The 27782-nt window shown below is 37.6% G+C and overlaps 1 protein-coding gene across 1 annotated transcript; it reads left to right on the top strand.

Moving 5' to 3' along the window:
* The first annotated feature begins 1012 nt into the window (after positions 1-1012).
* LOC110159322 (phosphoinositide 3-kinase adapter protein 1-like) lies at positions 1013-27198 on the top strand. Its single transcript, XM_055156828.1, has 11 exons — positions 1013-1028; positions 3954-4096; positions 4186-4324; positions 4395-4537; positions 6917-7031; positions 8727-8923; positions 17681-17741; positions 17892-18107; positions 23798-23857; positions 26874-27034; positions 27112-27198. The coding sequence occupies exons 2-11, from the start codon at positions 3986-3988 to the stop codon at positions 27196-27198; spliced, it is 1290 nt and encodes a 429-aa protein (XP_055012803.1). The 5' UTR covers positions 1013-1028; positions 3954-3985.
* Positions 27199-27782: the final 584 nt, after the last annotated feature.

The following is a 27782-nucleotide window of genomic DNA, read 5'->3' as shown; positions in this document are numbered from 1 at the left end:
GCTTTCACTTTCACCTGCTTATTTCCCTCTTTGGGTGAAGGGAAATAAATGAAGGCAAGCGGCTATTAAGCTTGAGGAGACGCTGGTGTGGTATGAGTCAGTTGTTTGGCAGGTGGAGATAGCTAATGAAGCAGTGAATCTTACATTTGTGTGCACCCGGGTTTGTGCGGGTCAGGAGCGCTTCTCGTCCTCTTTATCTGTGCCTGTAGTGGAGACATTTACAGCGGATCATTACCTCTAACATGCCTGAGGTTTCAGTCAGACTCTGCACCCCGAAACGCGCAACCAGACTTAATTAAACCCAGGTCAGACTGGTCCATGGCTACACTTTCTCATATGACTGTCCCTTTGCCCTGTGGAGTCTATGGATATGTAAGTTATAAAGTAGTGAATAGGTTGCGTTCACTTTCACTTAAAAGAATCTCTATAGCTGAAAATTGAGCTAGAGGACAGATAATTATATAATAGAATCTGCTGTTTAACTGACAGATTGTGTATTTGTTTACCTTATTTGTGGTTAATATGTTTGTCATTTCTGGGTCTATCCACATGAAACAAAGGCTGGCACAAAGTTCAAATTCTTCTCGGTCAGCACAAAAGAAGTAGGCAAAATTGATTTAGAAAGTGGTTCCATCAAATTCCAGAACAGGAACAAGATCTATTGATATTTTTACTGAAATTATTCATCCATTAAGTCCCAGTTGAACCCATTTTTGTCATGAAATAGATTTAGTTTTTTCCTTTTCTAGTCCTGGTTTATTGAGGAAAATTTTAAGTATAGGCTAAATATTTTTTTCCAAGTTTTCTTTAGATTGACCGGATTAGAAGCAATAACTTAGGTTGTAATAGAACATATGAGATTGTCTGCAGGCTATCTCTAAATAACAGTCCCATGCTGTTTTTTTTATTTTTTATTACCAACAGGAAGCTTATCTAGGCTCCTCCTGACAATAGGACTGTTGTCCTCCTCTCTCTATCAGCTACACTGTCAGATAACTGCACGGAAGACATGAGCCACACAGGTAGAGGTACTCTAGCTTTAGTTTTTCTTCAATTAATTACTTATAATTACTTATTATACCAAATCTTACAGAAAAGAATATTAATGTCCATATGGTATAAAATTAGCAACTTAGAAATGCATAAAGCTCTATATTGACTGGTTTAGATGGGTCTTTGAAGATTTTTCCAGTTTTCATCTATGCTGATTTGTGTTTTGGCCTCATCTTTTATCCTGTTTCAAGACTGGGTTAGACCTAATCTAGCTATGATTTATTAGAGCACTGTTTGTTGCTGGTTGATCCCAGTTTAGTCCTGGTGTAGACTTGTTTCGGTTTTGTTACAGTCCACTTCTGGTCTGAATGTAGTCCAGGTTAAATTCTAGATTAACTCCAAATTGTGTCCTCATTGTGCGCATGTATGAATGAACTCTTATAGTCTTTGTCTAGCCCTGGAAGAAATGTGCAAAATAGTTTCCAGTAAACAAACTTAAGCAAAATCACCTGTTGTTTACTTGGTTTGAGAATCAATATTTTGGCTGTTCTTTCAACTACTCCAACACAAGATGTTCTAATCATTTATAAGAACTCTGCAAAGCAATGGGCCACTTACCTAAAATCAGACCTGGGAGGTGCTTTCCCATCTGAATCTGCTGCTATGACACAGATATAGTGTGTAGCAGATGACTATTTCCAGTTGGGCCAGTACATCTGTAAACCCTTGGTGTTGTCTGTAACATTGTAGAGGGGCTGAAGCCACTTTTGGACCTGATGCTATTAAACACAGATTAGTGTCTGAAAATATAAAGTGAACAGAATCTGCAAGAGTACCTGGCTGCTGTGATGGATATTGTGTGTATAGGAAAATAATGTAATAAGGTTTTTGTATGTATTTGCAAGTACATATTATTGCAGACAGATTATTGCACTTGTTTGATTGCTATCTTGAGTTTTATCTATGATCATTGTTGAGTACATAACAATTTGAATGTATTAGAAAACCTATTTTGACTCACTTAAGCATTTAAACAAAGAAGCCATGTAATAACGACGCAATGCACTATGTAACTTTTCTGGTGTTTTCATGTGATTTCTGATACACATTTGAAGTGGCAAAACATTCATTTCTGTTGAATGTTAAAGTCACTTATCTCAGACTCTCCCAAATTATTTTCTACCGACTTGTGCGCGAAGGAAGATTGACATCCAATATATTTTATCCCCAGCTGCAGACCCATATCAGACATAACCGTGCCTCTCCACACGTCCTCATCTGCCCCCCCCAACAATTATTCTTCTCTGCCTGTGGTCCTGTTTTTCCTAATTGCCCTATTTGTATAAAATCATAGTTGTTTTATACAGGTGTGCACAGGAGGAACATCTGATGCAAATCGCTAGTCTCTTCTTTCTGATTACACATCGTGAGCCATGCAAATTCAAGTGCTCTCTTCCTCACTATATTGCGCTGGTACAGTAGAGTGCTTCATGCCAGAGACAGACTAAAACAGTTACATTTTAACCCACAAGTACTGTCTCCTATTCAAATGTGAACATGCTATTGTTTACTGCATACGCCACACACGGTTAGATAATGTCTACTTCATAGCTCTCACAGCTGCATAACAAGCAAGGCCCCAGTGCTCTTTACATGAGTTAAGCCATGTTGAGAACACTGTATTTTAATGCAGGCTTGTTTTGGAGGTTGGAGTTATACACTAGACAATATATATTATAGGTTTATTTTACTAATGATCAACGAAGACTGAAACAGACAAGCATATTACATGATCTTGAACTCTTGAAATTGCATGAGAATATAGATTAAACTCTTAAAATCATGGTGGCTTTGTAAAAAATATGTTTTATATATAGGTAAATTAAGTTATGTTAAATTATATACAGGTTTATAGACAAAATTAATAGAAAGTTATAGTTTTAACCATGAAAAGTCCCTTTGTGATTCAGAATCATATAAAAAAATATGGTCAGGTCCCAGAGGTTTGTGAAAATAGGCAGGGTCCAGAGATAAGTTTTATTATAATTACCGGTATATCAGAGTATCCCGGGTTTGACTACCACAAATGTAAGACTTTTTAAATACCTTTTTAAGACCACTTAAATGAAAATTAAGACCAACATTGCACCCATTATGCGGGCAAAAATCACCAGGTCTAATTCTAATAATGACCGACCAACTACCGGTGCTACATCTAGAATCTAAGGCTACATTTATATGATGACGGTTATAACAGAAGACACACAAGTGGCGTAGTGTCTCTTCACTCTCTATTCCGTGTTTAGACAAGAGTTTTCAGGAGGAAATCTACATATGGTAATGCAAAAGTGTGTGGAATTGGATTGTGTATGCATGTCAGGCGGCTCGGTGGTGATGTTAGATGGTGATGTATGTGACGTAAACTTGTACGCGACGTGAGCAGATCTGACCAAAGTTTTGCGTCTTGGGCAGTGTAGATGGAACTGATTGTTTATTGACTGCCGCTGGTGCCAAAAACCTAAGTATTGTTTGCGCATACTCCAAATTCACGTATACGCATATGTTCATTATTATTTCACGTTGTTGTTTTTTTCCCACCCTCCGTTTAACATTGCACTGCAGCCCAGTTGAGTATATAAAAAAATAGGCTGATGAAATTTAAGACCTTTGTGAAAAAATAAGACTTGGACAACATAATTTAATACTTTTTAAAGCCTTAATGAAATCTCTCTCTCTCTCTCTCTCTCTCTCTCTCTCTCTCTCTCTCTCTCTCTCTCTCTCTCTCTCTCTCTCTCTCTCTCTCTCTCTCTCTCTCTCTCTCTCTCTCTCTCTCTCTCTCTCTCTCTCTCTCTCTCTCTCTCTCTCTCTCTCTCTCTCTCTCTCTCTCTCTCTCTCTCTCTCTCTATATATATATATATATATAAAAATCTATATAATCTCTATATATTCTAACTTTATAGGTGAATCATCTCCAGTGTCAAATGTCAATGCAATGTCAAGAAGATCTTCAGGAAAAAAGAAAAACATGCTCCCAAAGCTGTCAACTCCCAGCTCCAGTGTTTTATCCACAATTGCACTTGTTCCCTCCAGAGTTCCCTGTGGGGTGAGGCCCTAATCTCGTCTACAGTAGCAGTTTGATACTATCCATTGTACTCTGTCTCCACTACAATCCACCAATTTGTCTCTTTGTAGGACCCTGTGGAGGTGTTTTTACTTTTAAAAAATGAAAGTGCAGCCAATGTCACTGAAGTGGAATTCTCCAAAGATAATCTGACAGTTAAGGTCCAGCCTAACCAATGGAGTGACAACATTGTGAGGATTAATGCCCCAGGTCTGAAAAAATATATTAACATGTTTAGAGAAAACATTGTAGCGTATATAAATGATGTTTGTGGCTACAGATTTCCCATCAGGCATTGTGAAAGTGAGTGTGTTAAGAAATGGAGTTACACTGAACAACACAGAGTTATTGTACTACAGTCGCCTGGAGGAGATGAGTCGCCTGCTGTCTGAAGTGTCTGACCCCGTCCAATTCATGTGTCAGGTATAGTACAGTATAGTAGATCCTAACACAAACAGCTTGCAATTTATACACATTTGGGTGAGATAAGTAGGTGAAGATACACAGTGTAGTTAACACGCTGCTAAATATGCAGAAAGACGTTGTTACTGCAATATAAGCTTCCCATTACCGTAATAAGACCTACAGTGATTAGTAAAGTCTTTCTCTCTCTCTTAAGATACAATTTATTGTCCCCATATGGAAATTTGTCCTCAAAATTGTCTCATAAAAAAAAAAATAATAATAATAATAATAATTAAGTAAAAGTCTCAGCGGCATATATAGATATAGTTTCAGTATATGAAAGTTGGAACAATATATTTTGGGGCTCAGTATTTTTCATGTGTAAAATTTCTTTGCAATAGTGAGACATTTTTGCATTTTTATGTAATAAGGTAAGATTTTTTATGTAATATTGTAAAATTTTAGTAGCAGAAGGTTGAATAAATAACTGCTATAGCGGCTATTTATCTGATGCAGTTCAGGCCTTTTAATAATACAGTATATTTAAAAACTGGTTTCCTTGGATTATCCGTGTCAGTGGCATCAAAATGTTATTATACTGTGACAGGACTAATTCTACTACTGTAAACAGTACTGAAGTTTATCAAACATAAAAGTATGATATAGGATATATAGTTTAAGCTCCATGTTCTCTAACAAGAACGATCTTCATTCATAAATTCATCTGCCCTCAGTTTGACACAGGTTTTCATAAGGCTCTCCTGACAAATCGCTGTTCATTTTTCTTTGTTGTAAATTGCAATAATATAATAATATAATAATAATATAACATAATGATCCTTGCGGCTGCATTACAAACCCTAACATAATAACCAACACAAAATGAGCCATGATGATAGAACAATTAATTCAATTTAGACAAAGGCTACGGGGTAGAGGAGATTTGATCTGACTCTGCTTTGCATTTGGGTGGATTACATAGAAATACGTTTTATGGAATTACATTGGAAGTTCATATTTGCCTATTCCAGATATAGAACAAGCTTAACTCCGTATTATCATGGACAGAATGTTCAAGTATTCAAACTCTTGCAGTGACCGAGTTGGAAGAGACAGAGGCACATTTTAATGTTCTGGTCTCCACTCCTGCACACTCAATGCTAGGTTACTAAGTGACTCATGATTATGTAACACACTGTTATAGAAATTAGTCCATTGGCGCCCCCAAATTGTGGCTTATAATGGACTCACTTAGCCATTAGGAGAAAATAAAAGGAAAAGCAGATTGAAAGAGTAGACCCCTGCTGATGTGTTTTGTGTTTATTGATGGGAAATAAAAAGCCACTCTGATTTATTTTTTCCTTTGGCCATAAATACCGAATTGGATTTGAAGAGGCAAGCTCGAGCGGTTAATTCAAGCCCATTTTTAGGTTGTTTGGTGACAAGGGGTTACAATCTATTCTATCATTCTGCCAGTCCAAAGCCAAGATAAAAGAAGAGACATCTAACAAAGGTCATCTGACAAGAAACGTACCCCATTTCACTGTGCAAAGAAAAGTTAAAAGTAGTGTATGTGCATAACAAAAAACAAATTACAATTACACTTCGAATGGGCCGCCATAAGGAGCTCATTCAGTGTTCTGATTATTATTATCAGTAATTAAAGCTGCACTATGTAACGTTTCTAGTGGAGGGTATGCCACCTGCTGTCTCCATGGAGATAAGTGTAAAGAAGACCTATCGTGCTTGTGGTATATAGTTATAATCTATGACATCTGTGGATCATTATGGATTTAGACATTTTAAACCTCATTATTCATCTAAAACGATTTAATAAAAGAAACAAACCCGCTGTCTTCCACTTTAAAAAACTGCAGTTTCCAGTGGGAGCTGACGTCGCCATAAAAGTCATTACAAGAAAGAGTGGTGAAGTTGTCGCCACCTCTCATGGATGCCTGCAAATCAAGCTTTTTTTTAAAATTCATACTAAAATGACTAGATGATGCTGACATATCCTATGAATATCACTGATGGGTGAACAGCATAATAGTGTCTTGAAAATGAAAATAAGCGATTAAAGACTGCTCAAACATGTAAGAATTACTCCAAATACTACTATGGGTGAATAAATAATGAGGGGAAACAACAATAACATGGCTATAAGTTAACCTGCATTTTAAGTTTGCTTTAATGCCATTCTGTGACAGACCCTCTACCAGAAAAGTTCCAATATTTACGATCTGGGGACAAGGGTATGAAAGTTTTCTAAAATACACATCTTTAGTAAAGAAAAGCCATAGCAAAGGACAAAAAATACTCTATCCACACACGCCTCTGTAAGTCTGTCATTAAAATGTACTTTCAAATTGTAACAGTATGCTAACCGTATGGATATAGGCTCTTGATGTTAGCTCTGTGGAGAAGCTGGATGAGATGCTGTCTTCCATGCTGCAGAGGAGAATGCCCAGCGGAGGATTTCAAGGACTGGAGAGAGAAAGCACACCTGAAAGAGGTATGGCACAGCGGGGATGTTACTTTCAACTGAACATGAAAAACATCTGCTTCAGATCACTGTAAAGGAATGAAGGGATAAAGGGAGGTTGACATAGGAAGACTATCTTTGTTTTATGTGGGTTTTTAAAATGGTGAAGTTACACAGTGGGCTTAGACAGTATATTTTAGAGTTAAAGGTGTGTTGTGTAACTTTTCAGGTGGCAGGTCCATCACCTGCTTCTTTCTATGGAGATGTCATTGCTATAGCTGGAATGTTTCACAGTATGACATTAAACAGCTCTACTTTACATTTATTCAATTATAGGTGTTTTTTTTTAGCTCAAAAATTCCTTGAAAAACAGGCATTCTAACTGAGCAGGGTCACCTCTCCACAGATCTGGTCTGTAACTGTCTGGTTTGGTCTCCATGAAAATAGAAAGGTTTAATATTTGTGAAAGATTCCAAGCAAAGCAATAACATCTCCATGAAGAAAAGCTTCAAGGCAGATCAATAATGCCAAGGAAGCAACAAAGAGGTTAAAAGGGCAAAGAATAGAGCCCATTCTTATACGAGCAGCAACCAATTTTATACAGACATTGCTTTTTATGTATTTTAACCATAGACTGTGTAAGGAACATACAATATTGCTTAGTGTACAGACCACTAGACTATCATGCATCATCTGAAGTAGAATCCAGAAAATTCAAAAAATGACATGCTTATTTGGACTAAAAGGCAAAAACCTCAAACATCACGTGGCTCATTACAGGCTTCAGACAAGATCAACAAAACACATTTCAACTGAGGCTGGATGTGGTATGTTTATGCCCCTATAGACTGTATTTATAAATGACATTCTTTATACAGTATATGTTTAAGGCCTCATATATTGAGAACACTACAGTGCATTTCTTCTTCTACACACACATTATCCACTATGAGAGGCCTGCATTACTCCTGGGCTCATTCTGTGGCAGATTGATGGCTTCATCAGCACGGAGATTGATCCTTAATTCTGCTTAAAAGGGCAAGAGGAAATGTTTCCACGACAAACAGGTCAATATGCGCCTCCGAGCCTCTTTATGTCTGCGCTCGCATTGCATTAGAGCGACTCCTAACCATCACCTGAGGAAGGAAGGAAGTGTGGCGTAATGTACAATCATGCAACTGCCCAATGTCTAATGGCACTTTGTTAGTAATGCCCATTTCAATTATAAGAACTGATTTACTTTCCACACAGCCATTATTCACAAGTACCCACAATGCACCACTTTGCAATAACGCCACACCTTTGGAACATGGTGTTCAGTGGATAATAGGTCTACTCACTCTAGACAGGTATACTTGCATGCATATGCATTCATTGCTGTGCATGTATTGCATGTGTTTATTTGTGTATTTTTATTTATTTTAAGACAATCTAAAATATAAAAAATAGACATATTTTACATTTGGTCTGAGCCGTTTGCTTTTCTCTTTGTTTCTCCAAAAATGCAGTTTCCCCATGTTTGGGTTATTTAAGCCAGCCAGTAGTAACAGTGGTCGTAGTTCATATAGTCAGAGTAGTAGATCCCTTAAATCTTTTCACTCAGGACTTCTATTTTAAGAAAATATATCATCCTGTAAATGTGGAACTGTTTATAATAATAATTATAATTACTATAATAACTTTAAAAAAATCTGTCTGAATGACATTAATTGATTTACTTTCCAGAAAGCCATGATTCAGAGGTACCCACAATGCTTCACTTCGCAGCCCAGTATGGTTTGAAGAGTGTATTGAGTGTGCTACTACAATGTCCCGGCGCAGAAAGGGCGGTCCGAACAGCCAATCGCCATGGACACACACCTATCGAGATTGCAATGCACCATGGTCACACTCAGTTCCATGTGTTATTGAAGGAAACACGGGTAATACTGATAATCTCATCCTTACTGTCTTAATGCAATAGCCTTCACCTTTATTGTATTGTAACTGATCGGTGAAATGTATGTACTATTATCTTTTATCGAGTCCATTTACAATGAAGACATCCCTGAAGACATGCCAATATGAGATGACAGGTTTTATGTCAGTGATTTGTGAGCTAATTAAAATAATATAGAGGGTATTGTCTGCTACTGTTGACAGAATAGAAAGATATTGGAGGCTTCAGGTACCTGCAGAATATAAATATGGGGAAAAACACAGAGCATCTTAAGTCTGAGATGCCGGAGATGCAGTAGCAGTGAGGAATGCCTTCTACCACAGCAGTGTGTAGAGTAAGTGGAGCTTCATCAATAATGAAGGCAGAGAGAGCGGAGAGGTGGGAGGGTGACCTGGATCAGACCCCAGCCCCTCACCTTCACCCCGGCTCAAAGCAGAGGGAAAGCTAAGTGGGTGGAGCCTCTGTCTAATCACGGGGGGGTTTCTAATGGAACAGCCCACAGTGAGGAAAGGCCTGTGTGCTCATGCATGCACCGAGCCAGGCCACACTCTGCATACACTCAGCGAATTAATGCAGCCGCTAATGTTGAGATTTTCCAGTATAATGGTTAGCATTTACTCATGCTAATCTGGAGAGGTCTTTCCCTGCCCAACCCTCCATTTCTTGCTTTACTTAGAGAAACACAAGAGCAGCCACTTGCCCGCTAATGAGTAGCAATCTACATTTAATAAATCCCTTACATGCACACACATCCGCTTATTTGATAAATCTAGAGGACACTAGCATTATAATGTTCTTTCCAATGCTAATTTCATTAGTTGCTAAGGACATTATGAATGCAGAGCAGGATGGGGAGCTGAGGTGACATAAAACATGTTTTGTTTGTGCAGCAAATCTGTAAACTAAATCTATTCATTCAGAAAACAAATGAATGTGTATGAAGGCCTCACTTCCACAAAGACAACAGCGGTTATTATTGTAGAATACACCTATTTCTCATGTTACTGGGGATGATTACCATGAGAAAAGACTACAATACAATACAACACAAGGCACAAGGCCTGCATGCTTTCAAAAGCAATAACCACAAACACAGTACACATTATTAATGTATGTAATCACATTCACATGGACAAACACAGTGAAATTATTGCAATTCTCCACCGGTAGTTTACATAACCTCTCTTATTAGCTTGTAGAATGTGTATATTGTGACAAATAAGAGTTGCTGTATGACTGGCCAATAATAAAACAAATACAGTCCATAATAATCAAAAAGAGCTGGTCCTTTAAGACGTATATCAAGCGTTAAATTAAATCAGTTTGCAAGAGGCAGCGTGCAATTGCTCAGTGATTCATCTCAGTTATAGCTGTTTCACCGCATTCACCCGTACAGTGCAACTTAAAACTTTGTCGACCTATGGAGAATTGTCCTTCGGGGGGAGTTTAGGCAATCTACAGCTGTTGTAAATATATGTATTCTCATGGCAGCAGCGCTAATAGAGAGTGACTGTGATGAGGGGAGCTGGAGCCTGCAGTGAGTTGACAGGGGAGCACAGTCAAACACAGGTCTTCCCGTTGGGACCAGACCCTCACCGCACAGGTTAGACACGCTAGGGCGACTGACATTTCTGTGTGGATTTCATAAAAGACTAATTAAATCCATGTTGACAGCTAAAAACGACACTGCCGCAGGGTTTAGGCATGTATTAGGGAAAAGAGCTCAGAGTAAAATGTTAAATGAAAAGAAGCCCACCGTGATCTCTTCCAATTGTTTTGTTTCTGTACTTTAGAGTGTATTCATTTATTTATTGCATATAATTCGTACATTATTCAATTATTTTTTTACTTCCTGTTTTTTATTTTCAAACCATATTATATATCTCAAAGCAGCTTGTCTTAATAGCAGTCTCATTAGTACAGTCCATGTCGGGCTTTAGTAGCAAACGCTTGCAGTTAATAGTAGCTAGTACTAGTAATCAATACGAACATGGGTTAAGAAGCCAGTAAGGAAAATTTAAGAGGATTTTCTCAAGAGAGAGCATCTGATATAAAACCATCAGGTTCAAAAATCAATTCCCAGCTGTAAATCTTATGTCAAAGCCTACAAGCTCATACACACACAAAATAAATAAATCATCACACTATAAAAGAAGGCTAAGAGGTACATTTTTTGTGGTTGCCCCCCCCAAAAAGTGTAGTATCTATTATTGAAGCGAATTCCATTTTGAACCAAAATTGTACGGCTGTAGCTGTTATATTTTTATCAGCACGAAATTGAATCAAACCAACCAGACTTACCAGTTGTTTTTATTTAATTTCATGATAATATCTTGGATATCTCAAGAACTGCTTCAATGAAGGATTAGGAGGACTTACACGCACGACATCAGAATGGAGAAAAAATGCGAGTTAGCAGGAATTTTAGGAGTGACTGGTAGTTAAATCTGTCTTTTTCATTAATAAAGATGTTGTTTATTTAATAGTTTTTTGTATTTTTCACAAGATCCTAATCATTTTGAGACATTTGTCAGCTCGCTTTTGGTTGATTCATTCCTCATTTAACTTTAACTCTACTGTAGTAATAATCTTGATGTTAAGCCTCTCTCTGCCTCCTATTCTTTAGCTACCCCATTAACCCATTAGCAGCGTCCCCCACCTCCAATTAATCAGACCAGTGCAGGGTGATTTCAGCAGAAGCGTTGTCAATAAGAGCTGGATGGATGGGTCCCCTGCTAGCTCCTCTCTCAGCCCGAATCACTCACTCAGAGCTGCGTCAGATGCCCTGGTCCACGCTAGCACCAAGCTCCTTTGTTAATTAGCTGTGAACTGCTCCAGAGGGGAAAGGCTGAATAATTCACGAAGAGCATAACTGGAATACAAATATAGAAATGGCTGCGCTCCCATTCACACTGTTTACGTCGCCGCTCGTAATATCGAGCCCGTGCGCGGTAATTACCAGCCACAAACACATATTGTTCTTATTTAATATTTTAATAGTGGGTCGTAAATTTGGCTCACAGTCCAAGGCGCTACTGTTATGTTTGATTCTAAAAGTGTGACGATTATGAACACAAATCTTCGTTTATAGATTTAATTAAAGTCTGATCTAAATAAAAACAAATATGATTAAGGTGAAAAATGTTGTTGTATTTTAAAATGTGCACTAACTTTCCTAGGGGAGGGTCCACCACCTGCTTCTCTTCATATAGATAATATTGCTTTGCCTGGGATAAAAACACCTGTAAACAAACATGTAACATTCCGTCCATGCACCCCCAAGAAAATAATAACATAGTGCACCTTTCAAGGATAACTCAAACTGTCTTCAGCATTAATTGCATAGAAGTTTGTAGTCGCTTTAAATATATAATAATAGTATTCCAGACTATATCCTTTGCATGTAACAGTATACTCATTTATAAATAAAGTCTAAGTATTTGTATGCTATTTGAATACTTAATAACGGTTGCTTGACTGTAGATGTCAGTTCACGTTGTCCAAAAACATAGTACCAGTAGTAGTATTTGTGCTCGTCTGGTTTCAGCCTAGCCCTCACCAGCACTCCCTTTTAACACATATCCACAGTCCCCCAAAATAGAGTTCTGCTATTTAGTCACACATTATCACGAAAGGACTACTGGCTTCTGCACACAGCTGAGCTCCTTCAAAATACTTCAGCAAATGTTTGGTTTGAATTTAAGAGACATTTTCATAGGAAACATTCCGCTCAGTAAATTCAGTTACTACGGTAACAGTGTACAGTACATTTTCAATTTTAAAGCTGCAAACTTTTCTGGTGAGATATGTTATTGCTTTGTTTCACAGTATGGCGTTAAGTCTTTCTATCTTCATGGAGACCAAACCAGAGCCAGTTACAAGTCAGATCTGTGGAGAGGCAACCCTGCTCGCACTCAGAATGCATTTTTCTAGATGTTTTTGAGCTATAAAACCACCTGTTTAATGTAATGTCATCGAACTTTCCAGGCAGAGCAATGGCATATCCACAGAAAAAAAGAAGTATATGGACCCCCAACCAAAAGTTATATAGTGGGGGGGGGGGGTTGGTGTCATTTTACCACTAAGAGTATCTTTTGTCAACTGGAATGAGTTGTTTTAGTTTTGAGTTTGTTCGAGTCAGTAACAAGAAGAAATCAAGAAGAAGCACTATTAAATAGTACACAGTAGTAGCAGTAAGTAGTACATCCAAGTAGTGATAATGGTAGTTGATTAGTTGCAGTAGTTGTAGTTGTGATAACAGTAATAGTAATGGTAATAGTAATAGTTAGGATAACAGAAAATAACACTTGTGGAAAAAAGTAGCTTCAGAATGTTTGCTGTATTATTATTATTATTATTATTATTATTATTATTATTATTATTATTATTATAGTAGTAGTAGTAGTAGTAGTAGTAGTAGCAGTATAGCGTATAGTAGTAGTATGGTTGCTGTAGTAGTAGTATAGCAGTATAGTAGTAGTAGTAGTAGTAGTAGTAGTAGTAGAAGTAGTTAGTAGTAGTAGTAGTAGTAGTAGTAGTATAGTAGTAATAGTAGTAGTAGTAGTAGTAGTAGTAGTAGTAGTAGTAGGAGGAGTAATAGGAGTAGTCAGAATGGTTGCTGTAGTAGTAGTAGCAGTAGTAGTAATAGTAGCAGCAGTAGTAGTAGTAGTAATAGTAGTAGTAGTAGTAGTAGTGACATGTTATGTTAGTTGTAGTAAATAGTAGCAGTAGCAATAGTAGTTTTAATATCCTAGTATTATTGATAATACGGGTGGTAGTATTTGAAGTCACAGCACATTCAGTCACTGAGAACTTCTACTGTATGTTTGCAGTTCACACAATACAATGACAATGACCATTATTTCAAGCTGGGGACAGATTTACACTCTTGCCATGCGCTGGCGAGATTCAATTGAGATTACTGTATTACTCCCGCTGTTCTCGGAGAAGTGAATTTGTGCTGAAATGCCTAGAGCTCCTGCCGTTTCGTACATCTGTAAAACCATTTAGCATCTGCGTGGTTAGTAAATAAAGCCCGGGCATGCCAATCGGTGAAAAGACTACACAGTTGAACATACCAGGCAGCCCAGCATCCCACTATTATAATTTAATGCACACGCTGCGTTGGTAATTAGCCTGCCCTCTCTACCTGTTGGGCCTATTGTCGAATCTCTACTGTTAAGTAATGCAACCCATAAGTCATTTGCAGAGAGAGGAATCAAGTAATGTTGTAATTGAGTCAGGGATGGCTGTGTTGCTTAGGAACAGCAAAAAGCCAAGGCCTGACGTTGTGTGGAAGATCACTTAATTAAAGTCAGCTGCATAGCATGTACTAAAATTCATAATTATGTAAGTTTATTATGATTGAAGAGCAGACAACTGAACAGAGAATTAATCAGGTTGAGGATTACAATAAAATGCACTTATAGATAGAATCGCAAAAGAGAACCATTGTTTGCTTAATGTATACAGGTGCATTAGTTCTTTGATAAAAATACAGCTACTGCTTATATGCACCATTAGAAACTGTAGGCGCATGGCTTTGTGCTATATTTAGATACTAATTCACCTTATGCAAAGTTGGTCATGTTATACTGCCGCAATGCAATCTATATGAATATCCAATCCACTTTATTTATACAGCACATTTCACAAACAAACAGTTTCCAAAGTGCTGCACAAATACATACTAATAACAACAATAGTAATACAATCATACTTGTCTTAAAACAGTAAAACCACTCAAATAAAATAAGAGTAAAACCACAGAATAGCAATAAATAAATAAAACCAAATAGACAAAACACAGACAAGAGAAAATATAGAGAATATAGACATGTTTATTGCTAAACATTATGTTATGTATGTAGCCAGGCTGGTGCCACCTAGTGCCTCAGCTCAATTTCATTTCTCTCCAGCGACTAGGTCAGGAATCAGAATACACTAGATGGTTTGCAAAAACCCCAGAAGTGCAAGTTCGGGCACCAGCCAATCAGCAAAGAGTCATACATTCTGTGTTGGCAACAATTTCTGAGATGGAGGATTTAAAGCCAGAACAAAGAGAATGTTGGGTGAATTTATAAAGGGGAAAGTCATTATTGCCCTGCTTCCTACGGGACTTGGGAAAAGCTTAATATACCAGTTAATGGCGCATTACATACATCACGACCAAATAGCAGTGATTGGTTAAATAAAAAAAGTACCCGCTACTGTCGAGCGAATGAATTCTAATGCTGCGAGGTCAGATGGTTTCCACAAAATGAAACCGGCTGATGAATCAGGCCAGGGATTTATAGAAGGAGGAGAGGCTGAGATGGCTCATACTTGTGCTGCAGCGGTGGAGTTGTGAGATTTAGGGGGAGACGCAGTGTACATGTGACAAATTTAAGCACTTTGCTTTATTTTATGTGATATATATATATATATATATATATATATATATATATAAAACTTTATATTTATACCTAAACCTTCAAATATTTCAGTATGATCAAATAGACATTGTAACACTTTTAATCCAGAATATATCTAAAATAATTAAAAATTTACATTACCATGAAATGTAGTAAAGTAAATAATTCTATCTGCGCTGAATTAATGATGCAGAGTAGAAATCACAGAGTTGCTCACCAAATGACATGTTTGTAGTCAGAGGGGAAGATGTCTGATTTCATAATTACCCTGATCATGGCCTGGACTGTATGTCCCTCAGTATGTTATTAGCAAACGCACTCGTCTGCTCTGACAGTGAACAGGAGACTGGGGGGATGTCGCAGACAGCCTGGGTCCTGGTGATAGAAGAAGAACATCTCTGTAATTCCTATCATTCCTTCAAATTGCCTCTAGATGAGCCAAGCCGTAGCAGATATAGTGAGAAATGTCAATGTGAAAATGTTCAATGCACTGAGATGAAAACTGAACTTAGTTAAATACAGAGGAAGGTGAGCAACATTATACCCGAGTCTACAGACTACTAAATAAAGTAAAATAAATGTAGAAGATTACATTGTCTATTCAAAGCACATTAAAGGTCCCATATTACGCAAAATTGACTCTTGTGAGATTTAAGTCATACTACAATGACGTTACCTGATCAAAAACCTGGAGCTGTGGTTTGTCTCATTCACACATGTTTGAGTAACTATTCTATCTATATCTCCAAAACCCAAAATGCTCTGTTCCACTTTGTGATGTCATTTAGTGGTAGTTTTCATGTTAACAGCTACCTTTTACCTTTAGTTCAGTAAATTCAATTCCAGGGACAGAAATCATCCAAATTTTTCTAATGGAGTGTAGGTCTAGTCTAGGTGTGTGGAGATTAAAAACACAGTGGAGCACTTCCTTCCACAAGGATATGCAGGATTTGTGTGTTAAATATGTATGAATGAAACAAAACCCAACTCATGAGAAAACAACATTATGACATAGATCACAAAGTAGCATAATATGAGCCCTTTAAGTCCTACCTCTGTTATCACTTCTACTTCTAGGATATCGAACTACTGTTGTTGCTGCAGATGAAACATTACCATGGCAACTAACTATGGCCATTAATACTGCCATAGTTCATTGGTTTCAGTAGTAGTAGTATTAATAGAATTACATGAGTACTATAAACAACTAAAGAGCAGTGCTTTAAATAAGGCCACCAAGTACCAACAAAAGTGGATTAATATCAAGTTTGTGAATGCTCTATAGCTCAAAGGTAAGGTCACCATTTTGATTTGGATCTGGGCACATTTGAATGCATTCAAAATTACTTTTGGCCTGTAGCTTTATTCACTCAGACAATATTGATGAGTGACAGCAAATTCATGTCTATCTCACTATCATGGACTGTAAATATAAATGGACATGTTGTAAATAGGAAGTGTTCATAGGGGTGCTTCTGTCTAGCCAGGCTGGTGCCACCTAGTGCCTCCACTCAATTTCATTTCTCTCCAGTGACTAGGTCAGGAATCAGAATACACTAGATGGTTTGCAAATACCCCGAAAATGCAAGTTTGGGCACCAGCCAATCACCGAAGAGCCATACATTCTGTGATGGCAATGATTCCCGAGATCAAGGATTTAAAGCTGGAATAAAGAGAATGTTCAGCGAATTTTATCAAGGGGAAAGATGTTATTGCCCTTCTTCCTACGAGATTTGGGAAAAGCTTAATATACCAGTTAGTCCCATTAGTGGAGCATTACATACGTCACGATCAAATAGCTTGAAAGCTTGGTTAAACAACCAAATAGCTAATAGACTGGTTAAATTAAAAAAAGTACCCACCTATCATCGAGCGAACAAATTCTAATGCTGCGAGGTCAGATTGTTTCTACGAAGTGAAACCGACTGATGAATCAGGCCAGCTTACGGCTCCATCAACTCAAATGTCAGCTCTCTAAATGCTGTTGTGAGCCTTGTCATTTTGGTCTAAAAATTTTGATATTTTGTCGATAAATAAATCCTATTCCTAATATGAACTTGCTCTGAATTTGCCCCTATAACTGTTGGCATTGTGAGCATCATTTGACTGGAGCCAAACGCCATGGGTGACAGCACACTCCCTTAGTCCACTTCTTTATACAAATATATTAGTCTATGTTCACTACGCTGAGGTTGGCCCTGTATAGTTTAGTCTGTTCTGCAGCCTTAGCCAGACTATACAACAAAATTAATGGATTTAAATAAGTTTCTTTCTCACATATGTTGCCAAGGGGTTGTAAAGACATTATGTCTGCTGTGTTGTTGCAGATGATCGACCCAGGAGAGGACAGTGCGAACTCCGGGGTGTATGATGAGATGGGCGCCGCAGGTACGAATGACAGTAAAATAAAGCTATAGTCATTCTGGTGCTCATTTGAACAGCTCCTCTCATGCTGGTACAGTCTAAATGTGGAGTGGCGCTTCAGAAAACAGCATGAACTTCACTGGAGCGGCAGAGTGGTTAACACTTTGTTCACAGGGAGCGCCTCCACTGCCAACCGTCAGAAAGAGCAGCGAGTGAGTGACGCAGAGGAGGGGGAAGAAGAGGACCCCTACACGGAGTTCGGTGTTGGCGAGATATACGACACCATCGAGAATCCAAAACCATCTGTGGTGATCCCAAACCGCCCCCCCGCACCCACCCCGCGCCCCCAAACTACTGAGCATGAAGGCAGGATCAGCTCCATCGCCAAAGGTAATGCAGTGTGACCCAATGTGGCTGCTTTGTGGGATGTGAAGATAACACTTTAGCGATTCTGCAGATAAGAGTACATCAGATTTATGAAAATTGTTAGCTTTCTGAAATTCTTAGGTTTTTTTTTTGTTTTATTTTTGATTTTCTACAAATCTAGTAGTGCTAGTTGAAACAGCAATACAATCTCAGCTGATCCAGGTACGTCATTAGCTGCCCTATACTGACACATTGCATCAACAGCTAGATAGAGTAAGAGTAATGCTACTTCAAAATAATATTACTCAAGTACAAGTACAAGAAATTACTCTTAATTATTAAGAGTAAAAAAGTATTTGGGAAAAGTACTACTCAAGTAAACTGTCAAGAAATAGCATCTGATTTATAATTTGCAGTTAATGAAATTGGAAGGACAAAACATTAAATAATGCAAAAAATCTGGTATTTTCAAAGCCACAAAAATGAGGAAAAAACTAAATCATATCTGAAACAAATGCTTGAATATTTTATCTTCTCTTGAATGAAAACTTTTACTCAAGTAAGAGTACTGTTACTTCAATAAAAAGTAGTACTCAAATAAATGTAACTGCATATTACTCACCTCTGCATGTCAACCCTTCTGGGATTTATTCCAAACTAGTTTTAGCCTTTATCTTAACATCACTAAAAACATTTTTCATATTAAAAAACTAACCTGACTGTGCATGTAACAATTATAAATGGCTGCTCTTGCTCAGTTGCTTTGTTCAATAAGTAACAGTCAATAAATAAGTAAATAAATAAATAAATAAATAATACATCGTAATAAACATAGTAAGAAATGTGCACTGCAGCAAATAGAATGGTTTGTGTTAATCTTTTGTAGTCCATTATAGTCCATTCTCTCTTTTTTTTTTTTTTTTTTTTGCAAAGTTTGGACCTCAACTACATCAGACATATTTTAGCAATCTGTCTGAACATTTTCATTCCCATAAAATAGAGATCTTGATTCCTGTCAGTATTGTTGCCTACCCCTAAATACCACCAGTGCATTATAAAGTGTATTGTGTTTAATGACAGTTAAAGAGAGGTAGAAAGAGCTCTTACTTGTGCAGAGGCATTTTAGTTTTAGAAGCTAGTGTGGGTGGACGGGAGGAAAGGCCTGGAAAGCACCATTGTCAGAGGAGAAGAGACAGAGGAGAAAGTGAAGTTTGTTTTGATCCCATTAGCCACAAGAACACGACTCGTACTGTGCTGCTGCTCAAAACAAACAAAACGCAGGAAGTCAGACAGACCCCGAGCTTCAGAGGCTGCGGTTCTCTTCAATTTGAGCTCCATGAATATTGGATGAGACTGAAACATCTAAAAGTGACGGGTGTTATTAAGGCGTATGAATCATTAAAAGACCCTTTTTCATCGCGCAAGTGTAAACATAAAGAGTACATTTGAAATTGTGTCATCCCTAAAGACCAAATTGAATCGGTAATGAAGGAGTGGGCTAAAGCTTAAGTCAAATGTGCTTACAGTAATGTTATGAAGACACAATATAATGTCTATAATTTAAAGGGCCCATATTACACTGTTTGACAATGTTATGGAAATAATGTTTCCCTGTCAAAAGCATACCAGGAGGTGTGTTTTGTTTAACACACAAATCCTGTTTCCTTCTTCTCTCAAATGGAAGACAGTGTTCCACTTTGTGATGTTATGTGGTGGTACCAGAAGTACTCCACTGTTTTTAAAATTCATACACTTCATTATAATCATTTGGATGATTTCAGCCCTGGAATTGCCAAGCTCTACATAACAAAAGTTAAAAGGTAGCTGTTAACTTGAAAAGTACTGCTTCATGACATCACAAGGTGGAGCAGAGCTTTTTGAGTTTTGGAGATAGACTGAAAGCCTGATTCATCAGTCGGTTTCACTTTGTGTTAACCATCTGATCTCACAGCATTAGAATTCGCTCAACGGTAGGCGGGTACTTTTTTTAAAAATTAACCAGTCGCTGCTATTTGGTTGTGATGTATGTAATGCGCTGCTAACAGGGCTAACTGGTATATTAAGCTTTTCTCAAATCCCATAGGAAGAAGGGCAATAACGTCTTTCCCCTTGATAAAATTCACCAAACATTCTCTTTGTTCCAGCTTTAAATCCTCGATCTCAGGAATCGTTGCCAACACAGAATGTATGGCTCTTTGCTGATTGGCTGGTGCCTGAACTCGCACTTCCGGGGTTCTTGCAGATTGTCTAGTGTATTTTGATTCCTGACCTATTCGCTGGAGAGAAATTAAATTGAGCGGAGGCACTAGGTGGCACCAGCCTGGCTAATACACTGGTGGAAACCATGGAAATGTTATTGCTTTCTCTAGAATGTTCCACAGTATAGATTAAACCTATCTATCACGAGGGAGACAAGAAGGTTACACGAGTACACTACATTACAATTCAGATATGTGGAGAGTCACCCCTATTCACAGAAGGAATTACTGCATTACTGAGCAACAGAAACACCCATAATAAATACATACTAGCTGGATATGTACAGTATGTAATGTCATATCATGGATAGTTCCACACAAAGCAAGAACATTTCCAAGGAGACAAGTAGATAGCGTACCCCCCACGAGAAAAGTACTTTTAATAACCAAAACTATTGCTTACGACTGCTAGTATTAACAGCCTTTTACCTTTGCCTTAGTGGTAAAAGGCTGTTACTATTAGCACTAAAACATGTAGGCAGATGGAGCCAATCGTTTCATAGAGCTTTTTTACTATTTTAATGGTGCTAACAGATTTTCCTGCACTGCTGTTCTTTTCCATTTCACATCATGAATTCTTTATGAGGCTGAAATATCAAAAATTACCTGGCTGTAAATGATTAAAAATCTAATCTAAACAGAAAGCGTACAGCATCCCTAAAGACAATATGAAATCACTAATTACGCGCACACAAAATGAAATGTTTACTGAGCAAAGGGGCTCCCCAGTGAGTTGAATAAAGCACCAGTGGACTACCCCAAATCCACTCTCTTTCTCAGCGGGGCTACCATCTGCAACCAATCTTGGCCTTAGCAGCAAGTCAGCCAGAATAAGTCATTACACATGTTTTCCATCGTCCCTGTCCCCAGAGCACAAAATGGAAGAAAAAAGACGCATTTTGAGGTTTCCATCTTTGAGACCGCGTTCAGAAAGACACAAGGATCCTATTGGGTTCTGCCACAGTTAGGATGATGGAGGGTTAGGAGCAGAGCCAGTCAGTACACAACACAGTACAAGTGGAAATAATGAATGTGAAATGCTTAAATATGAAAATGGCTTAATCCTATAGGGAGGAATTGCTATGCTTGTAGACTTAGGGGCTACTTTATTCAGTACATATGCTCCAATGCAAATCATAGTGCATGGAAGAAAGTATGGGAATTGACAAAATATGTTGTGTGTTGATTTAAAGGTTAAAAGAAAAGGTTAAAGCACCACCACATAACTTTTTAGCCAAAAGACAAAAATAAAAGCATGTATTTTCATTATGGATATTTGTAGCGCACTAAAAACCTCTTGTGAGTGGGCTTGCATCTTCACAAACCTGTCTGGGACTCCACCTGCTTGTCACCATGGAAATTTTGCTTGGGATACATTTTTCCGCCATATGGCATAAAACATCTAGCTAGGTGCCACCTAGAGTCTTCGCTCAAATTCATTTCTCTCCAGCGACTAGGTCAGGAATCGGAATACACTAGACGTTTTGCGAGAACCCCAAAAGTTTTAGACCACGCATTGGCCAATCAGCAAAGAGCTGTGAAGCCATGATGTCAAACTCAAGCGCCTGTCTGGGTCCCTTTTGTGGTACAACACAACAGTAAACAAAGTGGTCGAGATAAATGTAGACGAAGCCATACATTCTGTGTTGGCAACGATTCCAGAGATCGAGGATTTAAAGCCGGAACAAAGAGAATGTTTGGTGAATTTTATCAATCGGAAAGACGTTATTGCCCTTCTTCCTACAGGATTTGGCGCATTACATACGTCACGACCAAATAGCAGAGATTGGTTAAATAAAAAAAGTACCCGCCTACCATTGAGTGAATGAATCCTAATGCTGTGGACTGTTTCCACGAAGTGAGACCAGCTGATGAATCAGGCTATAAAACATCTAGCTCTATGGAGAAAGTTCCAAAGCATGGTTTCAACTTTACTCTATACTAATACTTAAATAAATAAATAAATAAATACATGGTAAACATAGTAAAGTTCCAAAGCATGGTTTGAACCTTACTCTATATTTTCTTGCAGTGATGCAGGTAAAGTGTCACCACCAAAACGTTACGTACTGTTGCTTTAAAGTAATACTATAATTTAGAGTTAGCACTAATTTGACATTCAATTCAACAGAACTACTGGTCTTGATAAACAATAAAAAGTATTGGATGTAAAAAATAAAACTCTTCAACTCCAATTCCTTTACTATTATAATTCCTTATTTTTATTTTTATTTTATTATGTTACGATTAGTGGAATGATGTTTAAAGATATTTCGAGCACTTCTACTTAAATTTCTACCTTGTAAAATCAATTTCTTAAAAAAAGGCAAACCTGTATTGAAGTAAAAACCTTGGATATATCTGAATCCTCCATGTTCCACCTCAGACAAGCAAGTACAACAGGTATGCCTAATAATGTGTCCACTGAGGGTACATGAGGCTAAAGCAATGTTAGAGCTACAATAATAGCACTACTCTTCACTGGCAATTTGCTGCTGCACTGAGCCACAGAAGAGTAGACTGAGCAGAGAGATTGAGGTGAACAGAGCAGTGGTGCAATGGAGAAAATACAAGTACTTTGAGGTGGGATTATGTTACGGGGTGTGGATACTGAATTGTAATACAGTTTTAGTCCCTGAAGAGAATTTGCACAACATCAGTCAGACAGGGAAAGCATTCATTCAGGAGAACAAACTTTTGTAACAAGATGGACCGTTTTATTCTTTCCAAACTGAAAAAGCAAAGCCAAGGAAAAATGAAAGGATTCAAATTCCTGATTACTGCAAAAGGGCAAGGATCTAATTTTCCAAGTCTCATTTTTGCCAAACCAAGATTAAAATGGTTGGTGATTAGTACTTGTGTGGCGCCATCTTCTGGTAAAAACTGTGTAATGCAAAACTGATTGAAGTTCTAAAATCCATGAAGTTAGTATAAGTAAAAAGGATTGTTTTAAGAGCACAATCTCTGTCTCAATTAATGTAGTTTCATAACTAAAATACAGTTGCTTTTTTGAGAGAGTTCATAGTCATAATTATTATTTTTGTTTACAGTTCCTTGATACTGTATCTTCATTCTCTGAGAGTAAAATTGCCTGATTATAATTAATATATTGCAGTCAATATTGCATCACTAACCAAGTAGCTTCTTCAGAGCTTTATATTAGTGACTGTGGCTCCCTCCAGATGTAGAGATGGGGCTACCAGGTGTTAGCTCAGGTAGTTCTTTCCTACAAATTCCAGGTTGAATGAAGCCGCTTGGTTAGTAGTGAAACGTTGACTGCAAAAGTTTAGTAAGTCCAGCTGTTTTGATTCAATTTCGTGATAATAACTTAATGGAAGCATATTACAGAAGTGTTTGAACCCTTTGAAACTGCACTCTCAGTCAGTTTGGTCTGCACCAGGGACTCATAGACAAATTTTGTGATTCAATAGTTCTGAAAATTATTCTGGTTCACAGTGTTCCTGAAAAAGAAGAACCAAGGCAAAATTGGGCTGTTACCTGTTTCCACTAAAAAAGGTGAGTTGTGCATACGTACAAATCTGTCAAAAATCATTCTGAATGTATGCTGAAATTCTGAATTTCTTGATTGCCCGAATGTATTAATACATCTAAGGAAGGTGAGTATTTCAAAAGTGCTTTTCAATGTACAAGGCCAGTAGTATTTGTTTTACAAGTATCAAGCAAGTCTCAAGTCTTTGACCTCAAGCCCGAGTCAAGTGCCAAGTCAAATACATGCAAGTCCAAGTCGAGTCTCGAGTCACTGGCCCATAAGTCCAAGTCAAGTTCAAGTCGTCTGCTTTGAGCTTCAAGTCATTTCAAGTTTTTAAACCAAAGTACAAAATATAGATTAGATTTTTGCAATTTATTAGATTTTTATTTTTAAAATCCTAGTATATTTATATATGAATATTCATCAAGTATATAAGAGTTGTAGAAATGTAATTTTGTCCTTTTTAAATGTCTTATCAAGATCTTAGAGTGAATCATTACGGTTTCAAGAATTCAAATTTAAAAGTGCTTCTCAAGTCACAGGCCTCAAGTCCGAGTCAAGTCCCAAGTCACTGACCTTCAAGTTCAAGTTGAATCGCAAGTGTTACTGAGTCTTAACCCATTTTATAAAGTCAAGTTTCAAGTCCTAAAAATAGTGACTCAAGTCTGACTCGAGTCCAAGTCACAACTTGCAAGTCTCACCTCTGTACAAGGCGCTCAAAGCGTTTTACACACATTCATACACCAGTGTAGGCAGACACTGGGGGCAAGGCAGGTTAGGTGTCTTGCCCAAGGATACAACAATAGCATTCCTCTGTGGGATCCAGAATCACACCATTAACTTGTGGGTCAATCTATCACACTCTATCAACTGAGCCACTGTCAGCCATTGTAATAAAATTGTAATGGCTCACAACTACGATTTACTGATATCCACCTGTCAATCAATCATAAGGGAGAGACTGCTGACCAATAGCAGGAGTGGGCGGGGCAAGGTGTTTGTTTGAAAGGTCTTGAATTATAACATATACTCATCGCTTATATCGCCCATTTCTACTCACTGAAGCAAAAGAATGCCAAAAACTGGACTGCTGAAATTAACATCTGGATAAATGCAAAGATAGTGCCCTTAATGGGTTAGCAATTTATTCCATTATTTTTGGCATAAATAAACTTTTGTGAGAAAAACACGCTCATACTAAAAATTAATTATGCGTAACAGGTAGCATGTTTCTGTACAGATGGCTGCGATTATCAAACTGAATGAGTGGTTTAACAGGAGCTATGGGAGAGCGCGCAGAGAGGGGCCTGTGTCTGCTTTAGTGAACTGGTGTAGACTCTGAATGACAGCTGCATCGATCACTAGCGCCAGGAGAAAATGAGAAGCACGTCCTCATGAGACACTGACATTAAAGACGAGACGAGAAAACACTTGAGTAAATCCATACAATGAAGAGTCAGCAGTGCAAATGACTCTGCAAAATCAAACCACAATGGAGTCATGGTTTACTATGTACAACTTGGAACTGATAGATACAATGGAAAATAAGATACCTGACACTGTAAAAAAAAAAAAAAAAAACTCCTACCCCAAGTCCTGTTCTGTTCTTGTGGTCAGTGGTGGAACGTAATGAAGTAAAAGTAGTAAAGTAGGTATCTATACTTTACTTAAGTGCATTTTAAAGTGGATACTTTTTACTTTTACTTTACTACATTACAAACATTACATTCATAGTCAATTCAGCACAAATCTTTATTAATTATTATTTAATTATTTATTAGATCTCAGAATCTGCTTAAAATAGTTTTACTTTTTACTCTTTAAGCACATTTTTAAACAGGAATTTAATATTTTTACTTAAGTAGATTTTTCATGTGACACTTGTACTTTTGCATGACTATTTTTATTTTTTCATTTAAGTAACAGAATTGAGTACGTCTTCCACCACTGCTTGTAATTCTTTGGAAAAATCTAATTGTGTGTCAAACAAAAAAGAAAATGCTGCATACCCACTTTTCAAAGTTAAAAACACTCTAGAGGAAAATCTGATGTTTCTACGCTGAAATACAATCTGCAATCATTTCTGCAGTTTTGAACAGGAAGTCAATAGACCGTTTTGTGTTTAACAATTCAACCAAAACCTAGAACTATAAATATAACTCATTCGTTTGAAAGTAATGCACACTGACTTTTTGTTGGATACTGTATCACCCTGCACAGTTGGACAATCCTCCGGCCAGGAGCTCATATCTGGAGATGGTTACCTCTCCTCTTGACAGGTTGCCACAGTGGCATTGATGGATAGGTCAAATGCAAAGAACTAATTTCCTTTTGATGGACACTAAAGTCAACCTGGCCCACCTAAACCCTTTTCTATACATTACACAGACATTTGCTGCTTGTTTGGAGAAAGAAAATCTGTGTATAATATTTTTATAATAAAGTTTACATCTTATTAAAAAATTACAAGATTTCAAGAAAACTTTAAGCTCATAGTCAAGCAAAACTGTGTGTGCAATATAAGGATAATCAATAGAGATGTAACAATAACCGAAATATCGTGATATCGTATTGTCAAAAGTCTCTTAATAATATCATGGACTGTCACAACAGATTGAAGTTCCTTTGCTTAAATGCATGGTTTTATAGTAGCAACAGCTTATGAACATCGGAAACTACATATCCCATGAGTCATTTCAGTGCAAACAACATGAAAAGATATGTTTTTTTACTTGAATTCTTGGGATTATGATGGAAATAGTTCACAACAAAATCTTGTCAAGGTATTTTAAAAGCAAAAAAAGTGTCCAATCTACAGTTATATTGTTCCAATATAGATCCAGATTTGTCCAATTTATAGGTCCAAATTAGCTCTGTTTAGAGGGAGAGAGGGAGACTTTATCGATCCAAATTTGTTTATTATGGTTGATTTAAAAAAAAAAACTATACTTGTGCAACTTGTTCAAATGAGAATCTAGTTTCTATGCTGGTTTTAGAATTGATAAGTACCTGGGTAACGTTTTCTTTGCTTCTTCCTGTCAGCCCAAGGTCACCTGGGCACCCCATCTTCCGTCTATGATTCCATTGTGGCCGCCCCCACTCCAGGGTCCAAGCAGAGGGCCCGGGCCAGTTCACTCCCCACTGACAACGCCAAGGATGGCAACAACAGCGGACCGCCAGTTCAGGAGGGCGCCATCCAACAGGTAAGACATTTCACACACAGGGAGTCATTAGACTGGAGATAAAACCCCTGGCACCTGCACAGCCATCTGCTCCACAGCCTGCAGAGAAAGATAGATTCACAAAAGAGCAGGCTGATACAAGGAAACATATTGAAGAAAGTGCCATTTTGAGAAATAAGAGGTAGTTGTTTAAGATTCTGGTAGTGTCTGCACAGCACAGAAATAAGCGGGGGATGCTGGCTTGTCTGTAAATCACTGGAATGGTGCACTTATCCTGCCAGAAGGGTTCATAATTGGGGTAATTTTTTCTGGTTTTGGAATATTTATCAGGTGAACAGTCACAAGGGCCAAATGCAATTATGCTTCCCTTGGCTGTCCCTATTTTAATTTAGAAATTTCAACTGAACAAACTGGCTTTTGGTTGGTCACTAGTTACAAAAGACTTCATTCTGTCTTTTCTAACACTTGATAATAACACATTTTTATAGTGCCATGAAGTCGGGACACAGTTTGCAGTGTCTATTCTAACAAACTATTAAATTTGAAGAAATATTAATGTTGGTTTGCTGATAGGTCTATTTAATTAAAAATCTAAAAAAAAGAGAAATGTTTGCCATTGTAAGTAGCACAGAATTACTAGTTACTAAACTAAGATTATCTTGAAACAGATTTCTTCTCAGCAGTTATTTCATTCTGTTCAAATTGAAAAGTTGAAGAAGCATCGTCATTCATTATACTGCAGGCTAACTTTTCCTGGTGAAGCTTACAG

This window comes from Boleophthalmus pectinirostris, unplaced genomic scaffold, assembly GCF_026225935.1.
Source record: "Boleophthalmus pectinirostris isolate CB_2022bp ecotype Guang Dong unplaced genomic scaffold, ASM2622593v1 HiC_scaffold_20, whole genome shotgun sequence".
NCBI classification, from domain to species: Eukaryota; Metazoa; Chordata; class Actinopteri; order Gobiiformes; family Gobiidae; genus Boleophthalmus; species Boleophthalmus pectinirostris.
This window is presented reverse-complemented; position numbering and strand designations above follow the sequence as displayed.